We start from the raw sequence: 17,242 nt of genomic DNA on the forward strand, positions 1-17,242 counted from the left end.
TAACACAAGAATTTAACGAAATCGACCGGACTTGGAATGGGTCCGCAACGCCGGACCCATCCCCAACGTTGACGTGCGGCCCTGTGGTGGTACCTGCTATCACTACAGTAGTATATACTGACTATAGCAGTATTTATCGACTCTATAGCACAAAGTACTCACCTGACGGAGTTCCGTGGTGAGGCCTAGTCCCGTGCAGAGCCCGTGGCCTCGCCTGGATTGTCCAGCCGGAGGAGCTGACACATTGCCAGAGTGGGGGCTGGGCCGCTACCCCCACCCCCCCCTACCATCCCCCCGCCAGAGCTACAATAATACTACAATAATACTATCTAAGCGCTATAATATTAGTATGTATTGAGCCTACAGTAGTAAGTGCACACATTGGGGTGGGGAGAGAAGAGGACATGACACTTGGATGAATTTACCTCAGTGTTGCGTGTATTTTTTTAGCATTTTGAACGCGAAGGAGAAATCCCCCCCAGCCCTCCACCGATGACGCGCATGTGTTGCTAGGGGCAATCCCCGTGCAGCTTGAGCGGGGGAATTAAATAAATAAAATAGCACTACATTGTTAATTAAACTACTTTAAAGTTTACGGATGGGAAAACGGAATAGCCTATGCCCACCGCAGGGCTTAGGGCGTGCTGCCTGGCAATTTTTTTTCAGCGTAAACCCCATTTGAGAGCCAAATTCCTCGCAAGCGTGCCGTACGCAGACTTTTATATATATAAGACTAAACACAACCAAGAAATGCACCTTTTGTTGAAAAATAAAGCTATGAAAATTGGGCCAATCTTGCCAAAAAACGGCTTAGGTTATATGCCGATTTGCTTTTTTTAATTGAAATTTTCATGGTGAAATGTCCCACTTTTAACGTAATATATAGCATACTAATGCTAAACAAACGGGAGGAATTCACTTATTAGAAAATGTAGCTATGAAAATTTGGCTCATTTTGGCAAAAAACTGCATCGGAGCCCTAACCCTAACTACCCCAACCCAGAACCCTGACACTAACCCCCAAACATAAACCCTAACCCGTAACCATAACCCAAAACCTCTAACCCAGGGGTGGGCACATTTTTTGACTAGCGGGCCACAATGGGTTCTAAAATTTGACAGAGGGGCCGGGCCAGGAACAGATGGATGGAGTGTTTGTGTGAACTAATATAAATGACACGTTAAAAATCATCACATGAAAGGATTTGGCCTTTAACAGGTGGCAAAGCATTTATTTGCAAGGCAATTTAACAAATTGCACGCACACGAATACAAAAACATGCCGTAACGTGACTGATCAAACATCATGAAAACATTTGAGGTCTGCGCCCAAACCAACGACCTCGCTTGAACTTCTTTACGATCTACATCAGGGGTCGGGAACCTTTTTTACTAAGAGAGCCATGAAAGCAAAAAATTTGGAAATTTATTTCAGTGAGAGCCATATAATATATTTTAAAAGTGAATTCAACTAAATGTCAGTATAATAAGCCTCTGAATTTATTCTTTTAAATAATGTTCTTATAACACTCACCATTAATGCGACTTCTGGTGCTGCATGGATTTGCTGATGTCTTTGTAGTCGGGTTGGTACTTGGTGAGGTTAAGCTTCATGCAAGCGTTGAGGCTTTCATCCGTTAAACGTGATCGTAGGTTGGACTTGATGTTTTTAAGATGTGAGAATGACTGCTCACATGCATACGTAGATCCAAACATGGTCAATACAGCAATACTCACACGCTGCAGTGTGTGGTATGTGACAGGAAGCGCGTTCCAAGTTTTGAGAATCAGCTGGTCTTCGGGTTGGAGTTTTTTCATTTCTGTCCACATGTGCTTGCTCGCCAACTCCGCTTTCTGTCGTGTGATTCTTTCCAAATCTTCATTCAGTGACTTGAACTTATTCACCCACATGTCTGAGGCCTTCAGGTCAGCCACTTCTGCTTCAAAATCTCTGACGGAGACACCAGGGATGTAATTCAGGTCGGCTGTGTTCAGTGAACACTCGTTTGGATGGGTGATGAACTTAAAAAGACGAGTGTGCTCACGAAATTCTCCAAAGCGTGCTTTGAAGGACTGTAGGAGACTGGATGTGCAGCCAGCTAGCTGGTGGAGATCAAGGTTTTGAATGGGCTCACTTGCTGTGCATGCATCTTTAAATTGGCTCAGTTTTTCAAAATGTAGTAAACGACCTGTTTCAAGATCCGTGATGAAAAGCTCCAGCTTGTTTTCAAAAGCAAATACAGCTTGTTGAAGGGATAACACTGTATTTCCAATGCCTTGCATTTTCACGTTGAGCTGGTTCAGATGTTCAGTCAGATCTACGAGATAGTAAAACTTGAGGAGCCACTCGGTGTCGGCTAGCTCAGGATGCCCGATGCCTTTCATTTCAAGGAAAGTCCGGATTTCGTTCAGGCAAGCCGCAAAACGGCTAAGCACCTTCCCTCTTGACAACCAACGCACATTGCTGTGCAAAAGCAGACCAGGATAGTTATTTACAACTTCATCCAGCAGTGTTTTAAACTGGCGATCATTTAAGGCTCGGGCAACAATAAAGTTGATCACACGAATGACCAGCGACATCACTTCGCCAAACTGCCTGTCACACATCTGAGCACAAAGTGCCTCCTGGTGTATAATGCAATGGAAACTTAGGATGGGTCTATTTTCATGTTCACGGAGAAGCGCCACAAATGCTTTGTTTTTCCCCACCATACACGGAGCATCATCAGTACACACTGAGAGAAGTTTATCCATAGGTAGACTTTTTTCTTGAGCAAACTCCATGAAAGACTTGAATAAATCCTCACCTCTTGTGGACCCTTTTAATGGCAGAACAGCAAGACTTTCTTCGCGCAGTGTGTCACCAACAGCATATCTTGCAATCACGCTGAACTGCGACAAATGGCTCACGTCTGTTGACTCATCCAAAGCCAGAGAAAAGAACGGCGCTGCATTTATGTCCTTCACTTGCGTTTCCTCCACTTTGTTTGCCATCACGATGGTACGATCATGAACAGTTCTTGCCGACAGAGGCATGTCTTGTATCCGTTTGATTATCTTGTCTTTGTTCGGAAGATCATCAAAAAGTTCATTGGCTACATCCAGCATGAACGTTTTAGCATACTCGCCATCTGTGAATGGTTTTCCGTTCCTCACTATTGCTAAAGAACCAGCAAAGCTAGCCGAATTATAGTCACCTTGCCGGGTCCATACGCGGAGTTGCTGCTGGCTAGCTTGCACCCTGCTCAGAAGCTCTTGGCACGCTTTCTTTCTGCTGTCTCCCGCAGGGTATTTTGATGCAAAGGTAGCGTGGCGCGTGTCGAAGTGCCGCTTTACATTCGACCGTTTCAACGATGTAATTTTGTCATTGCAAATTAGACACACCGCAGAACCCGCTCTCTCCACAAAGGCGAATTCTTCGGTCCATTCGTCCTGAAATGTACGATACTCGTCGTCTTTTTTTCTTTTCGCCATCTTCTTCGTCGAAGGGTTAGCTTTGAGCTAATGACCGAGCAGACGCAGTCTCAGACTGATTCAAAAGGGGGCGTTTACCTGTTTTACCCAGCAACGGCAAACGTAGGCCAGTATCATCCAATTAAAATAATGGACAATTGCTCCTGCAGCCCTGAACAGGACATGCGCAGTGAAAAATCGATGGATGGATTAAAACAAGTGAGAATATTTTGTTTTATCTGCGAGCCATATGCAATCATCAAAAGAGCCACATCTGGCTCGCGAGCCATAGGTTCCCGACCCCTGCCCTAATCCCTAACGCTAACCCCTATGCCTTTAAACGCATCTCAGCGAGATGAGTTGAATCGTAAATGGCTCGACTCTGTTGAGCAGAGTCGAAGGGCATACGGCCACTTCAAGGTTACCAAGGCTCTCCATATCTAACGTTGACTCCACCGCGGTGTACAACTGTGCATCAGCAGCACATTGATGGAAACTTGAGGTCATCTATCGGAGAGACATGTTGAAGATGGGGAGGGCCCCAGGACGACTCCCTGTGGTACGCCACCTCCACACAGCACAGGTAACGACTGTTCATCACCCAGCTTGACGAACTGTGACCGACCATGTCGGCATGACCCAGTCCACCCCAGTGCTGTACCGAATACACCGAACCTTGCCCTTAGCCGCCCGATGAGGTCGTTGGTGTCGAAGGCGGCCGAGAGATAGTGGCCAGCCAACGCTGCAGCTTCACCGGTCATCCATGACCTTGTCGAGGTCATCGGCGACCTTTAGTAGAGCCTCCTCAGTGCTGTGAAAGTCCCGGTGTGCTGCCTGTCGGGAGCGATGTTGGTCAGTAACCACTGCGGACAAGGGCACTACAATGACCTTTGTACTCAGGTCTGAGATCGGGCGATAGTTTACGAGATCACAATGGCTCAAACCAATATCCTTCAGGAGCAGTTTCACAGCCAACACCAATAACGATTCTCCGAACGTTTTTAAGATCGACTCAGCCTGCAATGAGTGCCTGGTGCGATCTGTGAACATGGCCACTTGATCAACCCAGGCGACTAGGCGTGGTGTTGGCTACCCACCCACTCGTGTGCCGTGCCGGCCTTCATCGGTGCTGTTGGCTCACAGCACTTGGTCTGGCAGTCGGTTTTGGGTATCCAGTGGTGTTTGTGTATAGGGGCCGTCCATAAATGACGTCACGCACCTAGGGGGGTCAGACATTTGTGACGATGTGTGACGAGGGGCGGGGGGGTTTGAGAAACGTCACATCAAAATGCGCAACTATAAATAAATATAAACACGTTCTACTTATACCTTTTAAGAAATGTTTTCTCCTACAACATCAACAGTTTAAAGCGATTTGGAGCATGTTTTTTTGGGTGGGGGGGGGGCAGAGCTTTGTGACGTCATATTTGAGGGGGGTCTGACTATTTGTTGCGCCGTGTGACGATTGGGGGGGAGGGGTCAAAAATCGTCCAAGATCGCGTGACGTCATTTACGGACGGCCCCTTACGAATGAAGCACATTCATATGACGTCATCATTTGCACACGGTGCCCGATTGAATGCTCCAAGGTGTTTGGTGGAATTTTCAAGCGCAATGAAGTTTGGCGAAAAAATCCTCAACAAGTTGAACGTATTTTGGTTTTACTGATTGTATGTCAATCCGAGAAAATGTTTGGGAGATACAGATCGTGACGAATAGACACTAGTGAATAACATATATTTATACTGGTAGGAACGAAGTTGTAAGCTGAGTGTACCAGCCTGCAATAGATTAATGTGTCCGTCCGTCCCCTTTCAAAAGCCCCATACTACCGTATACCGGGAAACAATTCCTCATTTTAAAATGCAATTGTTGTCATTTTTCGGCCCAGCCCTTAACGATTTTATGATACATTGCTCCAAAATGAGCAGATTTCAGTCAATAAGGATTTCACTTCTAGATTTAAAGCTTTCGTGACTGCTAGGATCCATACTCTCTGGTTCTATTGGGTAAAGTGACTTTACCCAATAGAACCAGAGAATAAGGATTTCACCATTCCATTCCTCTACAGAGGTTAATTTGTCCGAAGAACCCTCAACGATTTTGAGGGCAAAAAGGTGGGAAGACGCTCTCAATTTGCACAATTTTACATAACAATGTCATAAAATTGCGCAAAATTCCAATGTTCCTACCAGCCCACCCTGCAGGGACCTGTTATAGAGAGATGCGATGTAAGTCGCTCTGAGACACCCCAGTGTGTAAAGGGTGCTTCATCAACACAGCGGTCCACAGCCCCCGGACCACACACCGGGAGGTGAGCGGTGAGTCCACGCGTGGCCCGCCCCCAATATTTTATTTACCACATCCGTCCGCGCCTCTTTCCCGCACTACTGAGCACTTGTCTCAGTCACGTGGTGTTGGTAAGCCCACAAAGCTAACCCTAGTGGCCAAAACGAGTAAAACAAAAACAAACGTCCCTGGAGAGCTTCTTTGAAAAGGGGGAAAGAATCTCGATTTGAAGTTTTCCTGACTGCAGGGATCCATACTCATTGGTTCTTTCGGTAAAGTTACGTAGGTAGAAAATAAAATAAATCACGTCGTGATTTAATTGATTTTATACCTACGTGACTTTACCGAAATAACCAAAAAGGGGTAAAGATCCAATGATGAGCCCACCCCCTCCCCCCCGGTCCGTGAACAAATTGTCTTCCTCGAAGCCGGTCCCTGCTGACAAAAAGGTTTGGGACCGCTGCATCAACAGCCATCATTACAATTTTAAACGCTTTCTATGAACTCACTCTGTCTGTTGTTGTTGTATCCTCAAATCTTGTAACTCAATTTTAACCCACTTCCCAATGTGGTATCGACTGCAAACTTGGTAAACTTATGTCATACTGATGACAATACTATAGTCTATCATAAAAAAACATTTTTTAAAACATTATTTTGTATATGTTCTGTTTCGGCATGGGTCTAATTGTCCACGCTCAACTGACGTTGGCTGTAAATCACCACGGTCCCTTACGTTGTGGCAAGCTTCGGGGCCACTTCCTGGAGTCGTGGCATTACTAGTACGGTACATTTCATTAAAGCGTGTTATTAAAAAATATTTTAAAAATATTTTTAATAACAGGTCCCTGCAGGGTGGGCGGGTAGGAACATTGGAATTTTGCGCATTTTTATTTTTACACCCCAACAGCACGAGATTTCACTTCGTTAAAGTATTGAAAGGGGACGGACGGACGGACACATTCATCTATTGCAGGCTGGTACACTCAGTTTACAACTTCGTTCCTACCAGTATTACTTATGTTGTAACCAGAAAATCCTGAAAAAAAGTCGTAAATTAATGAAGTCGAGCACACTTTGTCGTGGGGTCAGTCAACATTCTCCACGTGTTGAGCGGCGACCGTGCAGGTCGACAGGGATGGACTGACATCACATCCCGGTATGAGCACGCCTGCGTGTCAGCGCTCTGGAGCCGAGGCACACCCGGCGTGCCGAGGCCTTGGTGCGACGCTGGCTCAGTGCAGGCCAAACGTCGTCGAGGGGGAAACTTCGGCACGTCGCCCGACACGGCCTGCAGCCTCATCACCTCGCGGGACATCACGAAGCCGACCCCGGCGCACGAAGTGTCCCCGTCGAAGTGCTTGCTGCCGGCATCGCGGACGACATGCGAGTCCGTGACCACGCTGCCCAGGAGGAGAGGGCTGCCGCCACCTTGAGCAGTTGCCAAGAGGTAGTCGAGGATGTTGTCCACGTTCACAAACATCTCCTCCTCGTTGCCCTCCTCCTCGTCGTCCTCGAACGCGTAGGCCACGCGGCTGCGGCTGCAGATGCTGATCCAACGTAGCCAGTTCTTGTCCTCGAGGGCGAGGCTGTAGAAGTCGTCCGGGAATTCCCACTGCAGAATGTCTCGCTGGACGGAATCTTCCAGGTCCACGGACTTCTGGACGTGGAGGAGGCCGAAGAGGAGGCCGAGGAGAAGGCCGAGGAGGCGGCCGAGGAGGAGTCCCCGCAGCACGCGGGTGACCTCGCCCACACCCCCGCCCTCGAGTCAGACGCCCCTCTCGTGACCCCAGGCGCTGCGCACGGCTCCTCGGCCCGGCTCTTGGCAAGCAGGAGGAGGTTCGGCGTCGCGTCTTCAAAGCTCTCGAGCTTCTCTTGGTGGTTGTGGTCCATTGGGAGAAAGTGCCAGTCGCGGATTAATTCTTGACGAGACAGAGAATAGAACACAGCGTGCAATCTTGGGCGGCGCAAGAAGGGCATGGGTTCAATTACCAACTCGGGCACCTTACTGTGAAGTTTGTACGTTCTCCTCGTTACGCACCTCCTATTAGCATGGTTGACTACGTACAGTGGGAAGAAAGTATAACATACATACATGCAGTGAATAAGTGTGTGCGTGTGAGATCAGTCTGTCCTGGCTATAAGGGGCACCTTTCTCTTGTCGAGTCGGCGTGTTGAGGAGCGGTAGCGTGGAGGTTGGCGCACTGCGCTACGAACCCACTTACCCGAGTTCGATTCCCGCTCAAGGCCAACATCGGTGACGATCATCTTAACCGGTCCTGGCCCCACCCCGAGCACACACCCACGAAGCGTCCCAGCGGGGGATCGCCTGGCACAACGCGTTTTCATCCCAAGGGTCCCTCCCGCGGTTTTCCGGTGCCAGGAGATTGGCCGACCCTCGCGGGACAGGTCACATTGCGGTGCCCCTAAATTGGCTTGAAATTATGGGCGCACGAAGGTTCACCGGGCCAGCCGCAACGAGTCAGACACGACGTCGGGGAGGGGGCTGGGGTGAAACTTTAAGCGAGCAGACAATGAGGTCAGGGGATCCCAGCGCCACAGACCAAATGCCCACCTGGCAGGTTGCGTATTCGCCAGGCCGGGACACCCTTCCAGATTAGACAGGCCGAGTCAGGACTTAACGAGTACAGGCGCACGTAAGATAGGTCGAGAAGTAACCGGCGCTACGAAAAGCCACAGGCAGGCGCACCATTGTCATTGGCTGCGCGGGATAATGTAATCCCGGATTTTGTTTGAAGTCAAGGGGCATAAAAAAGGGGAGCCAAACACCGTTCAGAGATCTTCCCACAGCTTGGTCACCGTCCTGCCTCCTCGAGCCGCCCACGGCATCCGTGTGATGCCGGCGAGTGCCGCTACGAGGCAGCGATGGGCGAGGCGTTTCCGTCATCCTCCCTCCGACTCCCACAGCGTCCGTGCGACGCCGCGAGGTACGTGGTAGGGCGTGCGAGTATTTGGGGACTTGGGTAGCAGTAGGCGAGGCTAAAGTCGCAGAATATTCCCTCCGGGCAGCGCTGGGTTTGCGCCGTGAACAAACGTTGAGCACAGAGCATCGGTGCGGTGTCTGTGACGTGTGTGTGGAGTAACCCCGTGCGGCGGTGAGCCGGCGCTGTAGCCACGTCCCTCAGAGGGCTCCGGCGCGGGGGGCCGATCAACTGGTTGGCGGGGGGCCCGGCGGGAGCCGACCGCACGGGCCTCCCCTAGGTCGACTCAGCCCAAAAATTAGTACCTGGTGCTGTGTGTATACACATCGCCACTTGGGAGACAAAGGCGGCTGGGCGTGGTGCTGGCCACTCACTCCCTCGTGTGCCATGCCGGCCTTTATAGGTGCTGCTCGCTAACAGCGCTTTGCCCCAACAGTCTGTTAAGGTTACACGGCGGGGAGCTTTGTCTTTGAGATGGAAGAGGGATGGGGGGGAGACGGCGGGAGATGCCACAGAAGGAGACACAAGGGGGGGGGGGGTCACGGTAACTTAAAACTCGACTCTTTATTGATCTCCACAATCCCCTTCACAGACCTCGGCCCCCTTACCCCGCGACAGTCACACGAACGGAATAACCCACGTAAAAAAAAAACCCACAACCACGATGCAGCCACCGACAACCTCCTCAACCACCACCGCCGCCACCACTCACTCACGATGGCGGCAGCTACCCAACACCCGCAGCCTCTTCTGCCTGCTCGACAATCCTCACCTCATCAACACCCCCCCCCCTCCCCCCCCCCCTCCCCCCCCCCCCCTACTGCCCGGCCATTTGCCTCCGGAGTCCGGAGTGGACGAGGGCTCCGGAATCCGGAGTCAGTCAAGGGGGTGCAGCACCACGGGCAGCGCACGACGCCCAGGGTCCCGGGATTCCGGACTTCCCAGGATTCCAGGGATTCTGGATTCACAGGATTCTTGACTCCCGGGATTCTGGATTCCAGACTCCCACCCAGGCTCCTAGTAGGGGCGGTCGCGATGCTCGTGGCGGTAGTCACTTCTGCAGGAGGAAACGGACACACGAGTCAACAACCACGACAGCCACCAAACACCACAATCCCCCACCCACCAATAACAACACTCGCCATTCACCACTAAGTGACGGTGAAGTCACCAGGGCACCTGTGCCAGGGCCAGGTGCACTTTGAGGCCACGTGAAGTGTCGAAGGCTCGCTGTTTACAGGTCACGGGACAGTCCCAGCAGGTGCAATGGATCGGCTGACTGAGATGACCGGGATAAGCACCACCACCTGTACCCCCCCCCCCCCCCACTGTGCCAGCTTGCTGCATTTTAGCCGCCCGGCACGCCGCTCGTTGTTGTGAGCGCTCCTCTGCCCCCCGTCGTTGCTGGAGGGCGACTGCCTCCGACTGCCCGGTAGCAGCAGCGTCCTTCACGAGCCTCCTCCAAAGAGGCCGAATCTGACACCGCTGGTACCGGTCATTGCCAAGTCCACTTGGCTCCACATTCTCCGATTCCACATCAGTCCATCTTTCCTCCAGCCTGTGTAGTGCCCATTTAGTCTCCTCTATGCGGCAAAACAAAAGCTGCTTGGGTATGCAGTGGCGAGGCATGCGGGCTACATGACCCAGCCAACGCAGCCCACTGATGGGAATGTGTCCAGATCTTTCAAGAATTTTGTCAACTCCTCACACAATCCAGCCTGCTGGTTAAACCCAGGGTGGATCCGTAGGCAGGCCAGCCTCAATGTTTCTCACCGGCGCAGATGTTCCATTAGAGGGGTCCACGTTTCATGAGAATAGAGAAAGGGAGGGCATGACTGTGGCCGAGAAGACCCGAAGCTTCGTGCGGAGCGACAGACCAAGGGTAGCTTGCACAGCCGATGAAACGATAATAGCCACCTGACTGATTCGGAGTGAGACCTCTTGCTGTCAAACTGGAGCTGGTCATAAGCACACAGGCCAGGTATGGGAACTCTACACAACGACTCCCATCAACAATGGGGAGCCGAGGGGGTGGAGTGTTTTGTGGTGGCACAAAACACCCAGGCAGGTTGCTTAGATTTGGTGGGGCTGAAGGTTAAGACCCCACACCTCTTCTTTGTGGCACACTCCAGGCTCAGCAGCACCACCACAACCACCCCCACCATGCAGCGTGTCCATGCGTGTGTGCGTGTGCAACACACAATGTGGGCAAGGGGAGGGTCCTCACTCACCGGCCGTCCATCTTGCCAGGACCCCCACCGCCCATCCAGCCTCCGCGGCCCCCCCTGAACCCCCCACGATCGCCACCCCCCCGGCCCCCCCGGTCCATGCCACCCCCCCGGCCTCTAAAGCCACCCCCACGGCCCCCCCGGAATCCGTCTCCTGCACACCCAACGCAGAAACGCGCGCACAGTCAGCGAGGGGACACGGACACCTACAGAGAACACAAACGACTCGCACGGACCTCGCGCCACTTACACACTGCGCTAGGTAACTCATCCGAGGGCGAAGTCGACCAGTTCAGATAATCGCAATCATCAGTGTCACGACCACGAGCAGGAATCAAACCCCCCGCTCTGCCGGGTTCTTAGGACAGCAGACTAACCGCTGCACCGCCACTCTACACAACACACCCGTGGCATTATAGGCGCAAAGACAAAGATCCCCGTGTAGCCTTAACAGACTGTAGGGGCAAGTGCTGTTAGCGAGCACCTATGAAGGCCGGCATGGCACACGAGGGGGTGGGTGGCCAGCACCACGCCCGGCCGCCTTTGTCTCCCCAGTGGTAGAAATTTTTACTACACAGTGCACCAGCTACTCATTTCAGGCTGAGTCGACTAGGGGAGGCTCAGGACCGGTTCCGATAATCGTCACCGGTGTTGGCCACGAGCGGGAACCAAACCCGGGTCGCCAGGTTCGTAGCGCAGCGTAGCGCTAACCGCTACACCACCGCACACAAACACACACACGTGAGTATCCCACACACACACAAACACACACACGTGAGTATCCCACACACACACAAACACACACACGTGAGTATCCCACACACACACAAACACACACACGTGAGTATCCCACACACACACAAACACACACACGTGAGTATCCCACACACACACAAACACACACACGTGAGTATCCCACACACACACAAACACACACACGTGAGTATCCCACACACACACAAACACACACACGTGAGTATCCCACACACACACAAACACACACACGTGAGTATCCCACACACACACACAAACACACACACGTGAGTATCCCACACACACACAAACACACACACGTGAGTATCCCACACACACACAAACACACACACGTGAGTATCCCACACACACACAAACACACACACGTGAGTATCCCACACACACACAAACACACACACGTGAGTATCCCACACACACACAAACACACACACGTGAGTATCCCACACACACACACACACGTGAGTATCCCACACACACACAAACACACACACGTGAGTATCCCACACACACACAAACACACACACGTGAGTATCCCACACACACACAAACACACACGTGAGTATCCCACACACACACGTGAGTATCCCACACACACACACACGTGAGTATCACACACACACACACGTGAGTATCCCACACACACACACAAACACACACAAACGTGAGTATCCCACAAACACACACACGTGAGTATCCCACACACACACACACGTGAGTATCCCACACACACACACACGTGAGTATCCCACACACACACACACGTGAGTATCACACACACACACGCGAGTATCCTACACACATGCGTGAGTATCCCACACACACGCGTGAGTCTGTCGTAGCTGTTGGTACCTCCGCCCGGGGAGCTGCCCCCGTCTGGACGGGGAGCCTTGCACTTGTTGCACTCGTTCCTCCACGCAAAGTTCTGGTTGCCACACGACCTGCAGCAGGAGCAGCAGCAGCAGGAGAGAGGGGGGGGCCATCAACCCTGGAGTCCACGGAAGGGAACCCCCAAACACACGCAGCCTGCACCCCGAGTCGCTCCCCCCCCACCCCCGAGTCGCCCGTGTTTGTTGTTGCCGTGTGTTTGTTGTTGCCGTGTGTTTGCGGTTGCCGTGTGTTTGCGGTTGCCGTGTTTGCGGTTGCCGTGTGGTTGACGTTGCCGTGTGGTTGACGTTGCCGTGTGGTTGTGGTTGCCGTGTGGTTGCCGTGTGGTTGTGGTTGCCGTGTGGTTGTGGTTGCCGTGTGGTTGACGTTGCCGGCGGTCACTCACGGGTTGGGGCAGTCCCAGTCTCCAGCTCTCTGACCCCCGTTGGGGCCTCCAGGACCCCCTCCCCCTCCTCCACGGCCCCCGTAGCCTCCACCCCCCCCTCGGTCCCCACCCCCGCGGTCCCCACCCCCGCGGCCTGGGGAGACGGCGCCACACAAAAACACTCACACTCACCACCGCTCTCACCACCACCGCAACCACCAGCCCTCAGCACGCAACCCCTCCAACCCCCTCCCTTACCCCCTCACATCCCCCACCCCTCCCAATCAACTCAGAATCTGCGTTCATCCGGCAAAAATCTGAAGAGCTCTCAAGCTCTTTTTGGTGGTGTTTCACGATGGCCGACTCACCTCTACCGCGCCAGTTGGAGCCAAAGTCGGAGCGGCGAGTGGCAAACGACACCTTGATCTTGCCTCCGTTGAACTCCTTGCCTGCACCACCACAATCACCACCACAATCACCACCACAATCACCACCACAATCACCACCACCACAACCACCACCACAACCACCACCACAATCACCACAACACCTTGATCTTGCCTCCGTTGAACTCCTTGCCTGCACCACCACAATCACCACCACAATCACCACCACAATCACCACCACAACCACCACCACAACCACCACCACAACCACCATCACAATCACCACCACAACACCTTGATCTTGCCTCCGTTGAACTCCTTGCCTGCACCACCACAATCACCACCACAATCACCACCACAATCACCACCACAACCACCACCACCACAACCACCACCACAACCACCACCACAATCACCACAACACCTTGATCTTGCCTCCGTTGAACTCCTTGCCTGCACCACCACAATCACCACCACAATCACCACCACAATCACCACCACAACCACCACCACAACCACCACCACAACCACCATCACAATCACCACCACAACACCTTGATCTTGCCTCCGTTGAACTCCTTGCCTGCACCACCACAATCACCACCACAATCACCATCACAATCACCATCACAACCACCATCACAATCACCACAACACCTTGATCTTGCCTCCGTTGAACTCCTTGCCTGCACCACCACAATCACCACCACAATCACCACCACAACCACCACCACAACACCTTGATCTTGCCTCCGTTAAACTCCTTGCCTGCACCACCACAATCACCACCACAATCACCACCACAATCACCACCACAACACCTTGATCTTGCCTCCGTTGAACTCCTTGCCTGCACCACCACAATCACCACCACAATCACCATCACAATCGCCACCACAATCACCACCACAACACCTTGATCTTGCCTCCGTTGAACTCCTTGCCTGCACCACCACAACCACCACCACAACCACCACCACAACCACAATCACCATCACACCACCATCACCATCACAACCACACGCCTGTAAACATGCCTGTACGCATGCTAGTGCACTGCCATTCACCACCAAGTGGCGGTGACTACACCACGGGGCTTGTGCCAGGCTATGTGCACGTTAAAGCCACGTGAAGCGTCAAATGCCCGCTGGCAGGTCACGGGTACAGACCCAGGTGCCATAGGTTGACTGAGATGACTGGCTGATGCACCACCTGTGCTCCCTACACTAGCGCGCACACAACACACACACGTGCCTGCACACACACAACACACACGCACGTGCCTGCACACACAACACACACGCACGTGCCTGCACACACACAACACACACGCACGTGCCTGCACACACACAACACACACGCGCGTGTGCGTTCATCTCACCGTCGAACCAGTCGATGGCGGCCTTGGCGGAAGGGGGGTCGTCAAAGGAGACGGTGGCCTCCCCCTTGGGCTTGCCGGTCTCACGGTCTGTGTAGATGTTGATCATGGGGCTACCCGTGCGCTTGTTGATCTGTCACGCAGACACACAGAGACCTTGACCAAAGAGATTCACCCACAGACTAAGAGACTCAAGAGACCTACAAATCTAGAGCCACAGCCTCCACCTCCTCCTATCCTTCCCTCCTCACACCCCCTCCTCCCACCCCCTCCTCCCACCCCCTCCTCCCACCCCCTCCTCCCACCCCCTCCTCCCACCCCCTCCTCCCACCCCCTCCTCCCACCCCCACCTCCCACCCCCCACTCCCACTCCCCCCTCCACCTCCACCTCCCACTCCCACCTCCACCTCCCACTCTCACCACCTCCTTCCACCTCCCACGTCCACCTAGCTCCCCCTTCCTCCTCCTCCATCTCACCTTGATGATGCCGATCTGCTTGAAGAACTCCGCCACTTGCTCCACAGTGACCTCGTCGCCCATGCCCTGGACGAAGATGGTGTTGTTGTCTGCATTATCCTGGTCTGTGGGGGGGGTGGGGGGGGGAGCGATGAGAAATCTGTCCACAACCACCGCTCAACCACAACAACCGCCACCGCCAACAACAACCAGTAACCAACAACCGCCCAGCAGCGGAAGAATGGCGGCGCAATCGCTGCCCCCCAAAGCGTGGGGCCCAGGGCAGCCACCGCCCCCAATCCACACCCCCACCCCTGCCTCTCCCCGACCGGACTTTCGACCACCTCCCCACCCCTCCATCCCCCCCCTTCTCCTCCCCACCAATTTAAGCTTAACCAGCTTAGGGCAAAGAATCAATGTCAGTCTGCAGAACTTCTTTCGCACAGTAGCCAACCGTGCGGATCTCACCATAATCCGGGACACTGCTCATCCTCGTCCTCCCCTAAACGACTGAAAACTAAACCTTATTTTATTTTTTACCAGGTGTAAGGCATCAACCAATAGCTCAGCCGAAGTGGTGGCTCATCATCATCATCACCACCGCGTGGAAATTGATAGCAGCAGCCAAAACACTCCTGAACGTGTGGGAGATGTCGATTCCACATGTGGAGGGGGAAAACCGGGAAGATCCGGAAACAAAATCCACGTTAGTGACCCATCACGGGGAAAGAGACGCAATCTCAAACTATACAGGTGTCGTCAGGATCGGGATCGAACCCACGACCTCCTGTATACCAGGTGAGGTGGTTAACATCTCCTAGTCAGCGTGATGATGATGAGGCATGCAAGGTATCGTCAGGGTCAGGATCAAACCCAGGACCTAATGTATAACAGGCGAGGTAGTAGGATTGAGTCCACGACCTCCTGCATACCTGGCGAGGTATCCATATCCATCAGAGGACCTGCCAATATATGCAAAGTAGGTGTGTCTTTGGCTGCAAAGGGGGACGTCTCTGCCCATATATCGTCAATCGAACCACAAGACGGCGAATCGATTCCGCTCGAAGTCTATCACGAACGCATCCACATCGGAAGAGCATCGATTCATCGAGGGTTAAACGCCCCCCCCCGCCCCGCTGTTTTCGATTGGCCGCCGTCTGCACGAATCGCATTACAGCAGCCGCCGTTCAGCTCTCTATACGTGCGTGTGTACGATTAACTTCTTTCGCACCGTACGAAGCCGTGTTCAATTGGAGGCACCCTAGCAAGCGGCGGTGGACGTCACTATGGCACCCGTGCCAAGCTGGGTGCACCGAGGCTATCGCATGAAGTGTCGAAGGCTAGCCGCTGGCAGGTGACGGAACAGACCCTGCAGGTGCCATGGGTTTGACTGCTGTGCCAGGCTAGGTGCAGGAGGCGGTGGTCACAGGACAAACCCAGGTGCCATGGGTTGACCGACAGACGCACCACTTGGTGCTATCCCAACTGTGCCAACTCATTGCGTTTTATCCGCCCGGCGCTCCGCTCTTTGTGAGCGTCGCTCCTCTGCCCTCCGCTGTTGTTGTTTGGAGGGCGACTGCCTTGGACTTGCAGTGCAGCATCCGTTGTAACTGCCCACTATTAAACTTAAAACTAAACTGTTTTCATTTTACAAGGTGGTAAGGTCAACTGAGCTACACAGCTCTTTCAGAAGCAACCTGGCTGTCAAAAATTATATCTCAAAGAACAGGCTCATCATGTGCACATTTAAAGCAACCAAATACTCTTAAAGTGTAGAGATGTTAATTCTAAATTTGAAGGGGAAAAAAAATCCATGCAACCAAAAGGAGATTGAGACGCGCAAACTCAAAATATACCGGTGTTAAGTCGGGATCTCACCCACAACCTCCTGTACACCAGGCGAGGTAGCTAACATCTCCGAGCCACTGTGGTGTCAGGGTCTGGGGTCGAACCTACGACCTCCTGTATAACAAGCGAGGCCAGTCAACATCTCTAGGCCACGGCGAGTTTGAGCTCTCGCTCTAGGAGACCAGAGAAAAAAACCGGGTCGGTCCATCTTCGGTCGCCAGGGCTGAGGTGGCATTGGG

At 52.9% G+C, this 17,242-nt stretch overlaps 2 protein-coding genes across 5 annotated transcripts in view; both read right to left on the reverse strand.

Moving 5' to 3' along the window:
- Positions 1-5,097: 5,097 nt before the first annotated feature.
- LOC116936931 (acetylgalactosaminyl-O-glycosyl-glycoprotein beta-1,3-N-acetylglucosaminyltransferase-like) lies at positions 5,098-7,510 on the reverse strand (the record flags this gene model as incomplete). Its single annotated transcript, XM_076057948.1, has 1 exon — positions 5,098-7,510. A coding segment is annotated over one exon (711 nt), but the record flags the coding sequence as incomplete, so codon positions are not given.
- Positions 7,511-9,223: 1,713 nt separating this feature from the next.
- The window catches only part of LOC116936933 (uncharacterized), a 29,478-nt gene continuing 21,459 nt past the window's right edge, over positions 9,224-17,242 (reverse strand). For 3 of the 4 annotated variants that reach the window (XM_076057853.1, XM_076057852.1, XM_076057855.1), the window contains 7 exons: positions 15,177-15,280; positions 14,703-14,832; positions 13,304-13,384; positions 12,957-13,098; positions 12,536-12,624; positions 10,916-11,066; positions 9,224-9,741 (listed from right to left, as the gene is read on the reverse strand). In XM_076057853.1, coding sequence (XP_075913968.1) covers positions 9,702-9,741; positions 10,916-11,066; positions 12,536-12,624; positions 12,957-13,098; positions 13,304-13,384; positions 14,703-14,832; positions 15,177-15,280 — 737 coding nt within the window. In that variant the 3' untranslated portion in view covers positions 9,224-9,701. The remainder of the gene's footprint in view (positions 9,742-10,915; positions 11,067-12,535; positions 12,625-12,956; positions 13,099-13,303; positions 13,385-14,702; positions 14,833-15,176; positions 15,281-17,242) is intronic. The other variant, XM_032944075.2, reaches the window with a different exon arrangement.

The sequence above is a fragment of the Petromyzon marinus genome, chromosome 85 (genome assembly GCF_048934315.1).
Source record: "Petromyzon marinus isolate PM22_M1 ecotype Great Lakes invasive population chromosome 85, UKy_Petmar_22M1.pri1.0, whole genome shotgun sequence".
Lineage (NCBI taxonomy): Eukaryota > Metazoa > Chordata > Hyperoartia > Petromyzontiformes > Petromyzontidae > Petromyzon > Petromyzon marinus.